The 19,020-nt window shown below is 50.8% G+C and overlaps 1 protein-coding gene across 10 annotated transcripts in view; it reads right to left on the reverse strand.

Annotated features, from left to right (window-relative positions):
* Camk2b (calcium/calmodulin dependent protein kinase II beta) overlaps positions 1-12,780 on the reverse strand; it is a 90,883-nt gene extending 78,103 nt beyond the window's left edge. For 3 of the 10 annotated variants that reach the window (XM_052734441.1, XM_052734439.1, XM_052734438.1), the window contains exon 1: positions 12,619-12,779. In XM_052734441.1, coding sequence (XP_052590401.1) covers positions 12,619-12,683 — 65 coding nt within the window. In that variant the 5' untranslated portion in view covers positions 12,684-12,779. Of the gene's footprint in view, positions 1-12,618 lie in introns of all 10 variants that reach the window. The other 7 variants (XM_052734442.1, XM_052734440.1, XM_052734448.1 and 4 more) reach the window with 4 other exon arrangements.
* Positions 12,781-19,020: the final 6,240 nt, after the last annotated feature.

Here is a 19,020-nt window from a genome sequence, read left to right on the forward strand (position 1 = left end):
AATATATTCACATAGGTGGGCATCCATTACCACGATCCAAGTTTCACATTTCATCACTTTAAATTCTACCCCGTGGCCATCATTCCATACCCTTTCTTCCCACTTCAACTGAGGACCAGTGAGATGCAGGCCAGAGCCAGTGGGGACTGGCTGCCTTTCAGGATCCTGGCTGGATGAGAGATGGGTCTTCCAGCCACTTGTGTGTGAAGGGTTCATGTGCACGTGGAAACAGAGGAAAACTTTGAGCTCCCTCAGGTGCCATCTACTTTCCCCCCCTGGGACACAGTCTCGTTTTGGCATGTAGCTCACCATGGTGGTGAGGCTGGCTGGCCAGTGGGCCAGAGAACCACCTGTCTCTGCCGAGCTGTGTGTTTTTGTAAAACATGGGTTCTGGGGATAAAACTCACTGCCTCATTCTTGCAAGGCAGCCACAGTTCACCAACTGAGCCAGCCCACTCTGGCCATTTTACAAATTGGGTTATTCATCTTACTGTAGTGAGAGCTCTGAGTATTGCAAACACAAACTCTTACATACATAGTTTTCAAATCAGTTCTCCCAGCTATCAGCTGTCTCCTTTATTCATATCCTTTGAAACACAGAAGTTTTAATATTGATGAAGTCCAATTTACCTGTTTTTCTTTTGTTGATTATATTTTAGTGCCGTAGCTAAACAACCATCGCCTAATTCAAGGCCACACGCTCGCTCCTTTTCCATCTAAGCACTTTATGGTTTTATCTCCTACATTTTAATCTACGACCCATCTTGAGATCATTTTGTATAGGTCAGTTTCAACTTCATTCTTCTGCGTTTGCACACTGTCGGACTGTTGGTTTGTTTTGAAACCCAGTCTTGTTATACGCATCCTGTTACATACAATCCTGCCTCAGCCTTGTCAGCTAAGGGATTTATAGACGTGTCCCACCACAGTGAACAGTGACCCAATTGTCCCTTTGTTGAATGAACCATTATTCTTTCCCCCACTGAACTGTCCGGGTATCCTTGTCAAGCATCCACTGATGGGCAGGGAGCTAGCTCAGCAGTTGACTTGAATTCACAAGGTCCTGTGTTCCATCCGAAAGCACCAGCAAAAACAACCAATCAAACAAAAACTGAGCATAAAGGTACAGGTCTGCTCCAGGCATTCAATCTGGATTCACTAGTCTTGCCTTATCTTTCTGCTGACGCTACAATGTTCTGATTGCTCTTTTCTGTGTAGTTTTGAAACCAAGATACTGGATCCTCCGAGTTTTGGGGTTTTTTTTCTTTTATAAGAAAAACATTTTATTGGCTATTCTGGTTTTTTGTTTGTTTTTCAACAAAAGGTTTCTCTGTGTCCCTGACTGTCCTGGATCTCGCTCTGTAGACCAGGCTGGCCTTGAATTCACAGAGATCCGCCTGCCTCTGCCTCCCAAGTGCTGGGATCAAAGGCGTGCGCCACCACCGCCCGGCCATTTTGGCTATTCTGGATCCCTCAAATTTCCATGTAAATTTTAGGACAAATTTGTCAAGTTTGGTAAAAAAAGAAGGACCCTAGAATATTTCAAGTGTTATATTGAAACTATGGTTAAGCTGGGCATAGTGGTGCATGCCTTTATTCCCAGTACTCAGGAGGCAGAGGCAGGTGGATTTCTGTGATTGAATGCCTGCCTGCCTGGTCTATAGAGTGAGTTCCAGGACAGCCAGACCTACATAGTGAGACCCTGTCTCAAAGAAACAAAAAAGAAAACAACAACAACAACAAAAAGGCACTGTAGTTAAATTTGGACCATTCAAACCCTTGCTGCAGTTTGAATCTGAAATCTCTCCCGAAGGGCCCTGGAAAGGCTTGGGTGTGGCTGACAGGCTTTTGGGACCTGATGGGTTCTGAGGCTCTAACTCACCGAGGCATCAATCACTGATGGACTCAGAATGTGAACACATCCCCAGAAGGTGGTAGAAGGTAGAAAGTGGGGTCTAGTTGGAGGAAGTAGGTCACAGAGGTAAGGGCTGGAAAGGAGGCTGCCCACACCCTGCCTCCTGTGTGCACTGAGGTAAAACCCTTTGTCCCAGTTGATGCACCCGCCATGACGGTGGGCCTCACCATGCATGAGCCCAGAAGCAAACAGGCCAGTGACCCGGGACTGCACCTCTGAAGAACTGAGCTGGAGTCAGTCTCCCAGGAACCAGCCTCCTCGGGTATCGTGTTTCAGGAAGGCAAAGGTGGTGGCGGCGACTTAGCCCTTAATAGTCGTAAGCCTGCTCACCCATGACCAGGGGTGCTGCTCCATTTATTTTGGTCTTTACATGCTCTCAGCATGGTTTGTAGTTTTCAATGTGCAAATTCTCCTCTTCTTTTCTATTTTATTTTTTTTATGTGGTAGTGGGCATGGAACCCAGGGCCTTAGGCACCAATGACCTTACCCCCAACTCCTCTTTTGTAAAACTTAGTACTGTATTTTATTCCTTTAGATGTCATTGTACATGGAATTGTTTGTTTTTTGAACTCTATTTTGGGATTAAACATTGCTAGTGTGATGAATTACGATGGATTTTTGTATCAGTATCCTGAAATTAGCTGCGTTTTTTTCTAACAGTTTTTAAAGGCTTTCTTGACATTTTGTACAAGATCACATCAACTGCAAACAGTTTTACCTACTTTTTTCCAATCTGATTATTTTTTTTTCTTGTAAAAATATCCCTGGCAAGAACCTCATCACTGTGATCTATGAAAAATGGTGACGTCACTGTGGATTTTCATAAATACCTTCTGTCAAGTTAAAGAAGGTTCCTTCTACTCCAGTTTGCAGTATTTTTGTTTTTTTAAACCAAGAAAGAGTCTATGATTTTGTCAAACGTTAATACAGCCTGAATGCACATTTCACATTCGGCGTTCAGGTTCATGTGCTGAAGGCATGGTCCCAGTTGGTGGCACAGTTTGGGGCACCTGGCTGGCAGGAGTGAGGCGCTGGGGGCAGGTCTTGGAGAGTGAAAGCCCAGAGCTGGCTCCTTCTAGCTCTGCTTCTGGGTCCTGTGGAGACATGGGAGCTCCCCTTCATGCTCCCGACACCACTGTACCACCTCCCATACACACCGGCCCCCACGTGACAAACTGAAACCCCCCTGGAACTGTGAGCCAAAACCAGCCCTTCCTCCTCACGTCACTTCTGTCAGGGACTTTGGTCCAGCAGTGAGAAAACAACTAACAGAGGGGCTGGAGGGATGGCGGCCGGAGGGATGGCGGCTGGAGGGATGGCTTAGCGAAAGGGCCTACCATGCAAACATAAGGACCTGAGTGTAGATCTCAAGCACCCACTTAAAAGCTGAGCAAGGTTGTGTGTCCATAACCCTAACTCTGGAGTAGAGGAGGAAGAGCCGAGACAGGTGAATTCCTCGAGCTCCTTGGCCGGCCAGTCTAGAAATGCATGAGCTCTAGACTCAGCGAGAGACCCTGTCTCCAAAACTAAGATGGATGGCAGCTGAAGAAGATATCTGATAACGACCTCTGACCCCAGTATGTATGTGAATCTATGCATACCACACCACATACATATGTACTCGTGTACATACACACACACACACACACACCTGCACACACATACACACATAAAAAAAATTTAAGTAACTAATACAAATGCTTTGTCTGCATCCATTGTGATGGTCATAGTGTTTCTTTTTTTATTCTATCAACACTGTCAGGTAGAGAGATTTCTTTCTGAATGTTTAACCAGCGTTTGCCATTTTGGGGATGAATCCTACTTGTCATATTGTATAGTCTATTTGTGTGCATTGGTGTTTTGCCAGCATGTATGTCTGTAAGGGTTTTGGAGTCTCTGGAACTCCAGTTACAGACAGTTGTGAGCTGCCATGTGGGTGCTAGGAATTGAATCCTGGTCCTCTGGAAGAGCAGTCAGTGCTCTTAACCACTGAGCCACCTCTCCAACCCTGTTGTATAGTCTATTTGTGCACTGATAGGTTAGTTTTATTAATTTGTTTGGGAAGTTGCATATATATATATATACATATATATACATATATATGTATATATGTATATATATACATATATATGTATATATATATGTATATATGTATATACATATATTGGTTTTTCGAGACAGGGTTTCTCTGTGTAGCTTTGCACCTTTCCTGCAACTCGCTCTGTAGCCCAGGCTGACCTCGAACTCACAGAGATCTGCCTGCCTCTGCCTCCCGAGTGCTGGGATTAAAGGCATGTGCCACCACCACCCAGCTTGCATCTCTATTCACAAAGGATACCCACCTGTAGTTTTCTTCTAGCATCAGTGTCTAATTCCTTCTAATGTTAGAACATTAACATGGTCCAGTGTCATTCTTGAAGTAAACTGGGAAGCCGCCCATGGAGGCTATGGTGATTTACTAATACAATTTCTAGTACAGGTCTACTCTGATTTCCTAGTTTGTCTTGAGCCAGGAGTTTGTGTCTTTCTAAGAGTCTGTTGATTTCACCTAGGTTATCTAATTTGGCACATAACTGTTCACAATATTTCTGTGTAATCCCTTCTGTTGGGATGGTAGTAATGTCACCTCTGTCCCTCCAGAACCAATTAGAGCCTAGCATTACTTCTTTCCTGGCCCTACTACCTCTGTTTATAGATGTACCCCTTCCTCCCACCTGATGCTCCAGGATTCCAAGAGGTGCTCATCTCTTGTTGTCCTAGCAGGTGCTCCTCACTTGTTGCCCTAGCAGGTGCTCCTCACTTGCCCTAGCAGGTGCTCCTCACTTGTTGTCCTAGCAGGTGCTCCTCACTTGTTGTCCTAGCAGGTGCTCCTCACTTGTTGCCCTAGCAGGTGCTCCTCACTTGTCCTAGCAGGTGCTCCTCACTTGTTGCCCTATCAGGTGCTCCTCACTTGTTGTCTTAGGAGGTGCTCCTCACTTGTTGCCCCAGCAGGTGCTCATCTCTTGTTGCCCCAGCAGGTGCTCCTCACTTGTTGCCCCAGCAGGTGCTCCTCACTTGTTGCCCCAGCAGGTGCTCATCTCTTGCTGCCCTAGCAGGTGCTCATGTTTTTTAGCTCTTACGTCTTTGACCTGCATCTCCCCACGAGCAGGAGGCAGGCACCCTTGACTGTTCTGCTCACTATTACTTCCTGAGCAGCCAGGAGAATCCTGGCAGATGGTGAACATGCAATCAGGTTTGTACAATGAATGAACAGGTCTACGGGGGAGAATCGGGAGCAGACTGTAACTACCACTCTCAAAAGAAACAACAAAGCCCTCCAGTCTGTCGGCCACGACCGTCGCGCTAACACCAGAACCTGAACTGCGGCTGGCCCGAGCTGACGCACGCTGGGAGTGTACAATCACTGCAGGTTTCCAAGTCAGAATATAAAAAGGAATGCAAGATATGTAATAATTTTTCATTGATTACATGTTGAAACACATTTGAGATTATATGTTAAATATGTTATTAAACTTCATTTACTGTTTCTCTCTTGATTTTTTTTAAGTACTAGAAAATTTTAAATCTGTATGACCACGTTTTCTTTATTCTAGATAGTGCCATTCCAGACAACGTGTATAGAGTAGGGATTCATGCCATTGTGCATTAACAGAAAACAACAAGAATTCCAAATGTAGTTAGTGAGGCTTTAAAGAACCGAGGGGATCAGGTAAGGTCATCGGAGACACCTAGGAAGTTTTCAAACCTCCTCATGTTTCTCCCCTCTTGTCTGATGAGGTGGGCTGGGGTGAGGCTTAAACACGGCCAATGAGGGAAAGCCCTACCCCAGTCATGTTCTTCAGCAGACCTTGCTCCTACTAGACCCCCAAGTCCCCTAACAAATGATCTGGAGCAAACCCTTCAGACTCTGAGTATCAAATCACCTTAATGTGCAAGAAATAATGGGAAGAATTCCATTACAAGATAGTGGGAGGATGCAAATCTCCTACAGGCTGGCCACTGGGCCAGCATATGAGGGCTGGAGGCCCATGTTGCCACTCTCAAAGTGGCAAAATTAGCAGATCACGTAGACTAGCCATCTGGGTACCCCCGAGGACTGGGTACTGCCCTGAATGGGAGATTGTGTTGTGGTTCTGGGAAACAGTCACAGAGTTTGGCTTGAGTGGCCTACGACATTGCTGAGCCACTGCTGAACACCTACTATGTGCAAGGCATGGTCCTAAGCCATTGAATGTTGGCTCCTTGCTGCAAAAGGCACGGTCGGTGTATGTGTCGGCACATCATAACAGCTGGCATCTCCCCAAGAGGAGAGCCCACCTCTCCACTCAAGACTTAAGGTACGACTCACAAAATAGGAAGACAATGTCCGAGGGTTTCAAAATCCACCCCTGTGCAACTGTGGACCTGGATCTTTCCTGTAATACAATCTTAAATCACTGCCTAGCTCTTACCAATCTGTTCTAGAATTCAACAGAAATGTGTATCTGGCTTGACAAAGAATCACAGTTTTGTTATTTTAGGGTCATCATGCCAATACTAAAGCACCCTGTCCAAGGGCAGCTGAGCCCTGATCAAGTTTATGACTCTAACCCAGGAGACAAAAGCCATCCCGAGTTAAGACAGTTGGTAAGACTACCTTTGATAGAAAAGAGATACTTTTATAGCCAATAAATTCAGATTTTCCTATTCATAAAATATATGCTTGTATGTACTATGCCCATATGATAATGCTTGAAAAACCAAGTTGATACATAATGCATTCTGTCTCGCCACTAACAAAGTGACTTCATCTGTAAAAGATGCTTCACAAAGCTGGGTGTGACGGCTCAAGCCTGTAATCCCAGCACTCAGGAGGTGGAGACAGGGGGGTCAAGAATCCCGGACCAGCTGCAGCTCAAGGCCAGTCTGGGCTACATGAGACCCTGTCTCAAAAAGAGAAGGACAAACCAGATGCTTTACAAAGAACAAATCAGATTTCTTGTTTGTAGAAGGGCTAGGAAAGTGGGGTTAGTTTTAGAGCTGTATTGTAAAATTTCCAGCAAGGCCACAGATCTTGCTGGACCAGGAGATGCAAGCTGAAGGGGGTCTCCCAGGGGCAGAAGCTGTGCTTGAGTCTCCATTCATTCCTTCCTACTGAATTAATTACTTGCTGAATTTCAGGGTGGCTCAATTCAGATTCTTAATTTCACTGTCCTCCACTTTTGGGAAGTCTCAGCAAGAAAAAAAATACCAGAATATATACTTTGGCTTCTTCAAGGAAGACCTGGGACTCCATCTCCCTTAGTACCAATGACCTTGACTTTGAAAAGCATCCATGAGGGCATTTCCCTTCCAGAGCCCAAAGCTCCACTGAGCACACAGTCCCTCCTTCCTTACCACCCCATGTTCCTAAAGACCAACTGGGCTCTGACTTCAAATACAGGGCCCTTTCATTTTCCATCACATATCAGAAGATGGGAGCCAAATTTGGGTTTTAAAAAGACAGCTGATAGATGTGCACGCATCTCTCTTCTAAAGAGGCACAATTCATGGCCATGGGAAAGACTTTCTAATGTGAGGGGGCTCAGGAGACCACTCAGGCAGTAAGTAAAGTGCGTGCCATGCAGGTATAAGGGCCGAGTTCAGCTCCCCAGCACCCACAGAGAAGGTTGGATTTAGTTATATGCACCTTAATCCCGGCACTGGGGTGGGGGGAGATAGGGGGGTCCCTGAGGCTTACTGGCCCAATAGTCTAGCCCCAGTGAGAGACCCTGTGCCAGAAAATAGGGTGGAGAATGACTGAGGAAGACACCTGACTTCTGGCCTCCATAAGCTCCTCATGAACACTGGGGCAGAGGGCTGACTCTCTGACATGAAGGTAAACTCTCTGTTATGAAGGTAAACACATCATAGAGCCACATACATGGCGAGCCTGCCTGTTTTCAGATCACATACATGATGTGGCTGTGTATGTACTACAGTTGTACATACACACATACCCTTACGGTGACAGTCATGGTTCCTGGGGTGGGGGGGAGTTAAAGCAAATGATCACATTTTACTGCATATAACTGCCAAATTACTTGATTTTTTTTTTCATCACAAGACTATATTACCCTAGTTTGTTTAACGAGTAAAATAAAATCCTAAGTCTTGCTGGTCTCAAATGGGGTCAGGGTGCTGGTTGTCAGGGAGAGGTGACAAGAAGAAGTGACATTTTCACAAAGGAGATGTGGACAGGGCCCTGGGTTTGGAAATGCACAAAGATAATGTAACAAGCCACTGGCTGGAAGACAGTCATGGTCCTCAGGAGCCTGGGGTCTGAGGGGACCACAAGCTCACCAAGAGTCTGCCAGCTGAGTGACAACACTTCCAAAGCACAGAACAGCTCCGATGAGCAGAACTGGATTTCAGAACAAACCCCTCGATGGAAACCCTGGCCTTTATGAAGAGATGGAACTGCTCTGGGCCCCTCAGTATCCCCCCCGTAAACCTGGAATGACCACAGTACCTGTCCCACAGATGCAGCATGTCAATATAAGAAGCACCAGAGAAGTGCAAGGGACTGTCACCAGAACAGAGTCCGGCAGCAGGCATGCAGATGTATTCTTAGCTCCCAGCAAAGTAGGTTATGGTATAAAAATACCATTAAATAGTAACTAAACTAGCGTCACCTTAATGCGCATCTTGCCAGCAAAGCCAGCATGTGCAATTTCTTTTTAAATTACCCTATATTAGAGAATCAAGACCAGGGCTCATTCTGGAGAGCAAGCCATCAGGCAAAGGCCAGAGGTCCAATTACCCCTTCCCCTCAGATGATGGGAAGCCCACTCTGGCCAGGCCCTGAGACTCAGCCTCCAGGCTGAGTAAGTCATCCAGGCCCAGGGTGCACAAGACAGCACAGAAGGAGCCGTGGGGACAAGCAGATGGGGGCAGCCCTAGCCAAGGCCCTGAGGCAGAAAGGGCCTGGGGTCCTCCAGGGCAGCGGGGAGAAAGCAAACACAATAGAAAGCACAAGATTCCTCCTGAACTCAATCCCAGAACAAGGTAGTGTCCGGAGCTGAGCTGCCCTGGATGTCCTAAGTTTATTAAGTACCTGGCAGTCCAGAGCAGATCAGAAGAAACATTAACAGTGGGCAGTGCACACACACCCCAGCCTGCTCTGGATGCTGACTGGGGGCAGGAGATGGAGTCAAGGACACATTAAGGTCAGTTCTGGGCCAATGGGGGTGGGGCCAAGAATGGTGGGAGTCTTCTGGGCTGAATGAAGGTCAAGGGTGGTCTCCACAGCCCAGGCTTGGCAAGGTAGTAACCACAGACACTGTTGTAAAAATACCATTAAATAGGAACTAAGCTATAGGCCGAGATCCCCATGCCCTCTCCCCCAAAGTAGGAGTGTCCATGAACTCCGGAATTATATCCAAAACATATGGAAGTACTTTTCTCCAGGGAGACCATCTATATTTTAATCAGACAACAACCCTCTAAAGGGGAAAACTCACATGCATTAATCCAGAACTTGCAGTCACTTCCTGCCCATCATCCTTTCCTACCTGCCAAAGCCAGGGTTGGTGCATCGGGCTCGTAGCCCATGGAAATGGGGATGGCGAGGCATGGTAAAGCCTCGCCAGGAACCCTACCACCAGGGACAAACACCAAAGTAACTCTCATCCCTTGCACCAGCAACCATGTGCACAGTGTTGGTCACGTGAGGAGCAGAGCAGATGACACATGGTGATCACACACCATGATCACCATGTGGCGGCCATGGCCATGGCCTGTCAGCAAGACAATCCTGACTGAGAAAACAAGTTCTGGATTTGTACATAAAGGTATAAGAAAACTGGGAAGGATCATATGTTGATAGGAATCCTTGATAGGAATCCGTATGAATGCAGCGAGGAATGGGAGTGTTTGAGCCAAGACAGAAGAAGAAAATGGGCAATTTAATATTTATTTGTCATACATTACTTGCTATAATTTTAAGATAAGGCTTTAAGACAAAATGATGAACAACTTTCAGTTCTGGGTAAAAGAGGCATCAATGTTTATTGTTTCTAGGGTTTCTGGATTTTTAAAACACATCCAATTTGAAAATATCCTAAGGCCGCTCCATGTGGATGGAGGGAGGGCTTCCCCACTTTGCACTGTGCTTGCTCTGAGCCCCGGGTTCACGGTGTCTGCATCCCAGCATATGAACCATCAGGCAAGAACCAGCTGCAAAGAAAGACACACACTGAGGTGTCTCGTGGGCCAGGCCCCAGAGAACCATTCCCCTGTGCCAGCCCACCTGCTGCCCAGGCCTGAGGAAGGATAGATCCGGATCTGAGAGAGCCAGGAAGGGAGGGGGAAGCCCAGAGCTGCCACCAGACAACCAAGAGCAGCTGTGGGCCTGGGACCAACCCTTTGGCCAAGCAGGGAACTCAGCATCTCCTGACTGGAAGCCAGGAGCTACAGCTTTAAATAAACTTGGATGTGTCTACCTGGGGCTGTAAAGCAGCACCAACTGTGCCCCAGGCAGGCGCTGTCAACAACTAACCAACATGGCTACTGGGGGGGGGGGGGCAGCGGGCGGTGAGTTCCCACAGTTTATCCTGAGGTTATCATCTCCTTCATCCCTCTCCTTGCCCATCCCCGGGGCCTCGCATCCAGCAGTCTCCACAAAGGTATGCTGGGCTGAGCGGACCACTCCTGACTACTTGGACCCTCCACACCAGACTTGGGGTCTCACCCTGGCACCTGTGTGGCGTCCCTACACTTGGGTGAGTGCTCATTCTCTTGTGCCTAGGGAAGAGCTGGCGGTCTCAGTCCTCACCTGTGTCTACTGGAAATGTCACCCTTCAGCCTCCACTCCCCAGCGGGGGTGGCAGCGGCCCCCTTATGCAGGTGCTCAGCACAGGACAGCTCACACCACCACCACCACCACGGTGGAGAAACAGACCAGCTAGGTGATCTGGAGGGTATGCTCTCTTCACACAGACTGCTCGAGAGGGAGATACCAAGAGGCCCTGGGTGGGGGTACAGGCTCCTGGGCACACGGAAGGTGACAAGAAGGTTCCCTAGGAAGGAGAGGCTTCCCACTGCTCTGTTTTGACTCCTGCCACCTGCCCTGGCAGCACAAGACAGAGCTGCGGGAGAGATGGGCAACTGGCCGGGAAGAGCCCTCTTCGAAGCATCATCATCGAGAAGGTCTGAAGGGCTGCCCCCCACCCCATAACCTCGAGGGTGCCTCACCTCCACCTGAGGACTCCCAGCCCATCACCTCTTCCTCGCAGAGTACAACCCCCACTGGCTACTGGAAGCTTCTTCAATGACTCCAAGTATGAGAGGAACACAGCGCTGGAGAAGGGGTTTTGGCATGGTTGTACAGGTCCACCCAGCCTCGGTCCTTGCAATCTGGCATAGGCTTCCTCCTGCCACTCCACTTGGTTCCTCATCCCCGCCCCCTAGGCCTGACCCAAATCCTCTGGGCACGTGCAGGAAGAAGTGGGGAATGCACACACCCCCACACTCCTCCAGCTGGGCACTCCACAATTATCAATGATCAGCGTCCCTCGCCCACCACAAGCTTTCAGACGCTTTTTTAGTAAAGGAAAAAAAAAAAAAAAGAAGGATTTGCGGCTGGATGTGTAAGAGGAAATCTCGCCAGCGCCCCCACGGTGCAGGAGGGATGGGGGAGGGGAGAGGGAGTGGGAAGGAGGACCCAGCTCTGGAGTTATGCAGCTAGCACCTAAGGATGCCCCTGCAGTCACCTTAAATCACAGAGGGAAGCTCCAGGCCTGACACGAGAGCACTGGGGGGCTTTGGTGTTTCGGCGACCCTAGGGGCAAAGGCAGGTCTGGACGCTTTAACCCACAGCTTCACCCCCATATTGCTCATGCTGCGGAGTAGCGTCTTTGCGCCAGGGCACCTGTTCCCCACGAGGCCCTACCCGAAATACGCCTTCAGAGTCCCTCCCCCAGCCCTCCCACCACAGGAGGAAGGAAAAAAAAAACATAAAATAAAACGGTCCAGAAGCCAACCTCTGTCTGCCTCGATGACCCTGAAATCAGAGGCCCAACTGGTTCCCGGCTTCACTCTCTCACCACCACCCCATGGCCTGATCCTGGCTCCCTGACCTCGTCCACCCCCTCCAAATTCTTGTTTCCAGAAAAATCTGGGGGAAAAATCCTCCAGAACCCAGATTACCCAAGGGACCCAAGGCAGAAGCTGCTCCCACGCTGCTCCCCCAGAGCAGATGGGGCCACGCGAGGAGCAGGCGCGGAGCGGGTCCGCCACCGCTGCCGCCCGCCGCTCGGGTGGGGGTGAGGACAGCGCGCCCACACCGGGGACGACCCCCTGGGGCCATAGCCGACCCCTCGGGCACTCTAGGCCTGGCAGCCGCCCCCGCGTGTCGCTTGTCTCTGACCTCCCCGCCGCCAAATGCGTCACGTCTGCCCGGCGCTCGGGGGACACCTGCTGCCGCCCCCGCCACGCCGAGTCCAGATCCCCGAGTCTCGGTCCCCGCCGAGCTACGGCACGGGGCAGGGCCGTACGCGCTGCGGTGGGGCAGCGGGGGCCCAGAACCCGAGGCGCGGGGGTCCGGGCGGCACGGAGCACTGAGCTTGGGCCCGCAGCCCGAAGGAGCCGGGGGCGCGCGGGGCCGCAGTGCGCGCGGAGCCGGCGGCGATGGGGTCCCTGCTCCCCGGGGTCTGCGGACAGCCCGCGCGCGCCGAGGCTCTTACTTGCCAATATCCTCGTACAGCTGGTACTCGTCGGTGAAACGGGTGCAGGTCACCGTGGTGGCCATGGCGGCGGCGATCGGGCTCGGCGTGCGCTCGGCTGCGCTCGGGCGGCGGCGACTCCGGCTCCCGCTCGCGGGCACGGCGGCGACACGGGCGCGGGCGCGGGAGACACCTCGGCTCGCGGCGCCGGGCGGGGGCCGGGCTGGGCTGCGCCGGGCGGCGAGCGCACGCGAGATCTGCTCGCTCTGTCCCCGCCAGGAGCGCGCCGCACACCTACGCGCGCAGAGGCGCGGGCGCCGCTGTCGCCGCCGCGCCCGCCCCGCCCGCCGCCCTTTGCACGCGCCTCACCCGCACCCTACACACGCCTGCACCCGCACACACACCGCACCCGCGCCTTGTACCTCCACTAGTGCCCGCGCCTGCACGCGCACTGCGCCCGCACCCTGCACCCGCACCGCGGCTCCACTCGCACACACGTCGCGCCCGCGCCGGCACCCGCACTGCGCCCGCACCATGCAATCCCACCCGTGCCCGCGCCCTGTCCCAGCACATGGGCTGCACCACGCGGTGCCCACGCACTGCGTCTGCCCCTCGAGGCCCGCGCCCTGCACGGACAAGCCACTGGGCCGGCTCTTCCACTACTGCAGTTGAACAGTGAACCCAGACTCTTCTCCCCTAACGACCCACCTCCCTAAACACCAAGAGGGAACTGCACCTCACTTGGGAGGGGTTGTGTGTCGCCCTCCACTGGGCTCCTCCCTTCCCCGTACCCCCATAAGATGCCAGACCCTTCGCGCCTGGCCAGGCAGAGCTGCCCATGAGTCTCCTAGCCGGAATGGGATGAGCTGGAGAGGATGGGGCTTGCTGGCGGTGATCCCAGGCCTCTTCCCTGCTTCTTCTGAGACTGGTGACTAAGGTGTCTTCTGCCCTGGGGTGAACATTTGGAGTCCAGATGGGGCCCTGAGCCAGCAAAACAGGGGCTGCTCTGCTCTGTCAGGGAGTCCTGTTGCCCAGATAGCCTGGTCCAGCCCCTTGCCTCTGTTCTGGCCAGGAAGAGAAGCCTCCATTCTTCCCCCGTCTCTTTCTAATCTCTCTTGAAAGTGGCCCTGAAGGAAGGAGGGCACAGGCAGATTCCCACAAAGCTCCCCTTAGCCAGCATCCCCAAGTAGCCTCCTTGTGTTTGGGGCCAGGCCCCCCCCCCCTGGGCAGTTGGGAGGGAACACTGCAACCTGCTTGGATGGCATTGGTAGGCGATTGCCTGAATTCTTTCCACTTACTGATCCCCAAGAGCAGATTTGGTGGACTTGGATCCCAACCAAAGACTGGCCCCGGACATCCTAGCAAGTGTCTTAGATGAAGGAGCAAATGAGGGTTCTTTGCTGGGCAGCTAGGGGTCTTTCCAAAAGGCAGATCTGACAGAGTGCTGCCAGGTGAAAGCAGGCTTCCTGGAAAGTCCCCATCATGGGTGTCCAGACCCAGCCTCCACTAGAAGACAGCTAGAGAACGAGACATGCACGGACAAGTGCAGGTCCCAGTCAGAAGTGTCTAGCTGAGAAAAATAGGAATCCTGGCCTTGACATCCGCAGGACCCAAGCAGGAAGAGAAACCCCATTGTGCCAAAATGCGTGAGCTTAGGCATGGAGGACCCTGGGCCATGCAACAGGCATAGGGAAGGGTGGGGAGAGGGTGAAGGTCAGGCTGAAGCTTGCTCTTGGGGGTGATGTAACCTCCCGTAGCACCTGCTGAGCCCAGCTGCTTCTGCTCTTTCTGAGCTCTGGAAGGAGAAGGAGGCAGGCTGCGCAGTAGAGTACAATTAGGAAAACAAACAAAACAAAATTGCACCCCTCCGTGAGTTAGGCTGTCTTCAGGCTACCAAGTCACACACCCTCCCACCAGCAGGTCCGGAGGATGACAAGGCGGTGTCTGAATCTCAGTGGTAGCATGGATGTTACCCGTCTTTTACTGTTCAATTCCCAATCCCGGACCATGTGCTATTTATTACCCACTCTTTCCTAGACTGGACAACACAGAGACAGCGGAAGTAACTTGTCAGACGTCAATCAAGATGTGCCGGGAGTGTGGGAGCTGGGGAGAAGGCTCAGTTGGTAAAGTGTTTGCTGTGCAAGCATGGGGGGGACCCAAGTGTGACCCCCAGAACCATGTGAAAAAGCACGGGGCCTGTGATCCCCGCACTGGAGATGGAGATCGGAAGATCCCTGGAGCATACTGATCAGATTAGCTATATTGGCAAGCCCCAGGTTCAGTGGGGAGCTCAATTTAAAAAACAAACAAACAAAAAAGATGCAAAGTGACCAAGGAAGACAGACATTGGCCTCTGGCCTACACATGCTTATGTGGAACACATACATATACACATAAAATACACATAAGTTCATCAAAAAAGGGGTGGCTGAGATTGTCCATAAAGCCTTCCTTACCTTTTATTTTCACACAAACATATATATTAATATATACACACAGCCAGTGATTGGTAGTGCACACCTTTAATCCCAGCACTTGGGAGGCAGAGGCAGGTGGATCTCTGAGTTTGAGGCCAGCCTGATCTACAGAGTGAGTTCCAGGACAGTCTGGGCTACATAGAGAAACCCTGTCTCAAAACAAACAAACAAACAAACAAAAAACAAACCACATGCACCACATGCACACAGACATGCATATACAAAAACATGCACATACAAAAACATGCACATAAGCACACATATATACACTCTACATATACACAAAACCACACAAATGTACACACCAGACGAGGACGCAGCATCACTCTTTTGTTAGGTCACCTATCAGAAGTGGATAGGCTGTGTTACACAAAAAGTTGCAGCATCAAAGAGTGCAATCTGAAGGCCACTGTGTGGTCGGTCTCTCCCCCTGTTCTATTCCTGTGAGCCCCTGGACACTCCCCTCCGCCGACTGAAGCAGTAGAGGTAACACGTGGAGCACTGAGGGTCAGACAATGGGGAGGAGGTGAACCGCCAGAGGCATGCAGGCTATCCGTGCCCAGATGGCACAGCCCACATTCTACCTTCAGGCCCAGAGGACTCCTTCCTAGCAAAATGAAAAGGTGGAGAGGGAGAAAGGCTTCCAGCTGTGACGTTTTCTGCTCTTGGACCCCAGGAGCCTTCTCATCTGGCTTCAGCCCTGGATCAGAGGTGCAAACTCCTCCCTCATCCAACCTCTTTCCCCACCCCTACCCCCTCCCCCACCCCCATGTCATCTCCACCTCCCACAGTGTCCTTTTGGGCTCACTTTTGTAGGCAAGGAGGGTTCTCCCTCCCAGGTGGCAGCTGGGGTGGTTGTGGGGAATATCAGTTCTGGAAGGTTATTGTTAGGACAGTTACCATGGCAACAAGCATCACATCTGCAGAGCCACAAGTGATGCACATGGGGCTCATTCTCCCAAAGAAAATCACCACTTTCCTGATGCCTTTACCTCCAGGGTCTGCTGCCATGTAGGGGTGTGTTACCACTCACACCTGTCACAGGCATAGCAACCTGCCCAGTAAATCAGGCTGTGTCTTCTGAGCAGCAAGACCAGAGCCCATCACTCCCCAGTCACCTGGCCCTGAGCACACCAGTCCATTTAGGACACTGTGGCAGGCATATGAGGTGGTGGCCGTGTTGGTGGGATGGTGATGATGGCGGCGATATTAGTAACCGTGGCGGCAGTGATGGTAAACCTATCGGTGGTTGGTGATGGATGGCAGCAACAGACTGACCTGCTTAGGATACGAAGCTAGTGCAGTATTGGCACCCAGATCTGCCCTTTAACTACGATGCTGTGTTCAAGAGTGACCCCTTTCCCCCTTGGTGTAGTGGCTGTGTGCCAGCTGTGTGCATGGACCTGCCCAGGCATGGACTCACACCACAGAATGACAAGGTAGTTGTGCCTACAGGGCTTATACATCCAACTTGACAAGAGCACAAAACAGCTTTCCACAATGGTGCTCAAAACACAATAATGTGCCCCCCCCCCCATACACACACATGACTGCTTGGTTTTTCATGATTTCAGTGGCCCCAACCACCTACAGTCCCCCAAAAAAATACTGAATGGCACATTGCAGAAAGAAACAATCCTTACGTTTTTCAATTGCATGGAGTTCTGGGTAGCGTGTGGTTGCACTTCGTCCTGCCCTGATGTGAATCATCCTTTGGTACTGCATCTTCACGCTATAGTGTGCGTATGTATGGGCAAATGGTACATAGGGTTCTACACTCTCTGTGACCACTGGAGGCCGTGAACACCATGTGCTCGCTCTCTCGCTCTCTCTCTCTCTCTCTCTCTCTCTCTCTCTCTCTCTCTCTCATTAGGGTGGAGAGGCTAGTCTACACAGATTTAAAGCAAAATAACCTGCCAGAGCGTGGCAGGTAGTGCCTTCAAAGTGGGCGTTCACGGAAGGGGCTGACCTGTCAGCTGAGGTCTGAATGGCACGGAGAGAATGGCCTTCGGAGCACAAGAGACAAAAGTGTTGGCAGAGGAGCCAACTCTGCAAAGGCCCTGTGGGTGGAGTGGGCTCCTGGGTTTGAGGAAAAGAACAGGGGAGTGAGCCAGGAAAAGCCCCACTGTGTTTTGTTGGTGGCTCCTCTGTAGTAGACTGTCTGGCATCTCAGTTCTCCAAGAGATGTGAGCCCACCATTATAGCCAACAGCAGCATGATAGTTGGAGCCCTCTAGTCAGCCCTGAGTAATGTCCACAGGCCTGCCTCTAAGGTTCAGCCTGAGGACACCAGACGGGAACTGCAGACTTGCTCCCTGCTCACCAGGCACTAAGTTTAAGGTGGACACTACCATGTCCAGAAGAGACCAGACCATAGCCCTGACGGGGAGGGAGGTGAAAGCAGTCCCAGTCAACAAGACTGCAGCTTGGTATCCCCTCTCCTGTATGCTGTGTAGGCTTCTGGCTGTTTGAGGTTCCCTGGAGGACTCCTGGTACTCCCTGGCCCCTTGGTGAGGTAGACCCCTTCAGTGTGACCTCGCCACGCCTATTCTGGTGGATATCACCTTTGTTCACTTTGAAGGGCCTCAGGCCTGGGATGTAGAACACATGACAGTATCCCAGCTTAGCACATCCCAAGCAGTTATATTAGCAAGAATGACCAGACTAACAAGGCAGGTCCAAATGGCCAGGTGGAGCCAGGGACAGCTCCAGTTCCTCCTTACCCTGTAGTGGACACTAGGGGCTTGCCATCATGGGAACTCCTCCCTCAGGGAGGGGAGGCAGGAGGCTCACACTGAAGCACCTCCCATGCTATCTTGCGCAGCCTCAACCATGGGCAAGCCAACTAAACATGAGAGGCCTGCGGCTGAGAGGCCTGCTACCCCAGCTAGGCTGACCACTGAAGGACAGAAGTGACCACCATGGTGGTCAGGAACCACATTTTCAGGCTGCCTGCACAGTCTGCTCCGGTGTCTATCTAAAGAGTAAGCATTTTCTTGCGCTCTGACATCAAGACCCAGCTATCCCCTCCTTGCCCCAAGCAGGGTTTGATAGAGGACAGGGGAACACATAGAAGAGGGCAGGGGAGTTCGGGCAACTGTTTCTCAGGGCCACTTAGTACCAGGAGCTAATGTCTGATGGCGGTCAGTGTTTATGAGATAGCCACTCTGAGGAACTGTTTGACTGTTTTTATAAAACTAAACAGATCTCCACCCTATGACCTGTCAGCTCCCCTCTTAGGCATTCACCTGGAAGAAATAAAAACATGTCACGAGAAAATAGCAAGAATGAAATTTGTAACAGAACATTTATAGTCACTCTATTCACAGAGCTGAAACTTAGAATAAGCGCAGGTGAACAGATTGATGTAAATCAAAGCGTACTTGCTGGCACACTCCTGGCACAAACCAATCTCGGACCTAAAGCAGAACTAAAGAAGTCAGACACAGAGGCGCAGGGCAGGATTCCATCCCTACAGAAGTCCATGGGTGCAGATTCAGAACAGCGGTCATCTCTCCAGAGGGGGCAGCATGACCAGGATTGACCAGAGGGGCCCAAAGGAATTGCTCTGGATGACAGAATTGTTCTTTTTCTTTTCCATGGTTACATGAGTGAATACATTTGCCCAAAATGTTGGAAACTTAAAATTGGTGCATTTTATGTAAATGCAGTCTACATGAATTCCATGTGATTATGTGTGTAAATCGTACCTCAACCTAAAAACTACACGAAGTGTAAGTTCATGTTGCTCTCCCATATGGTGAATATACTGTTTTTCATTCACATGGAACAAGCTTAGCCACAAAGCAAGTGAGGTTTAGGAAGCAGGGGAAATCTCAAAAAATTCTACAGAAGCAAGAGTCACTGACAACAGGGTAAAACTTAAGAAATAACCAAGGGGGACGAAGTTGACTGAGCAGGAGCACTAGTGACCAGGGGCTATG

Source organism: Peromyscus californicus, unplaced genomic scaffold (genome assembly GCF_007827085.1).
Source record: "Peromyscus californicus insignis strain IS unplaced genomic scaffold, ASM782708v3 Scaffold_13__1_contigs__length_99412109, whole genome shotgun sequence".
NCBI lineage: Eukaryota > Metazoa > Chordata > Mammalia > Rodentia > Cricetidae > Peromyscus > Peromyscus californicus.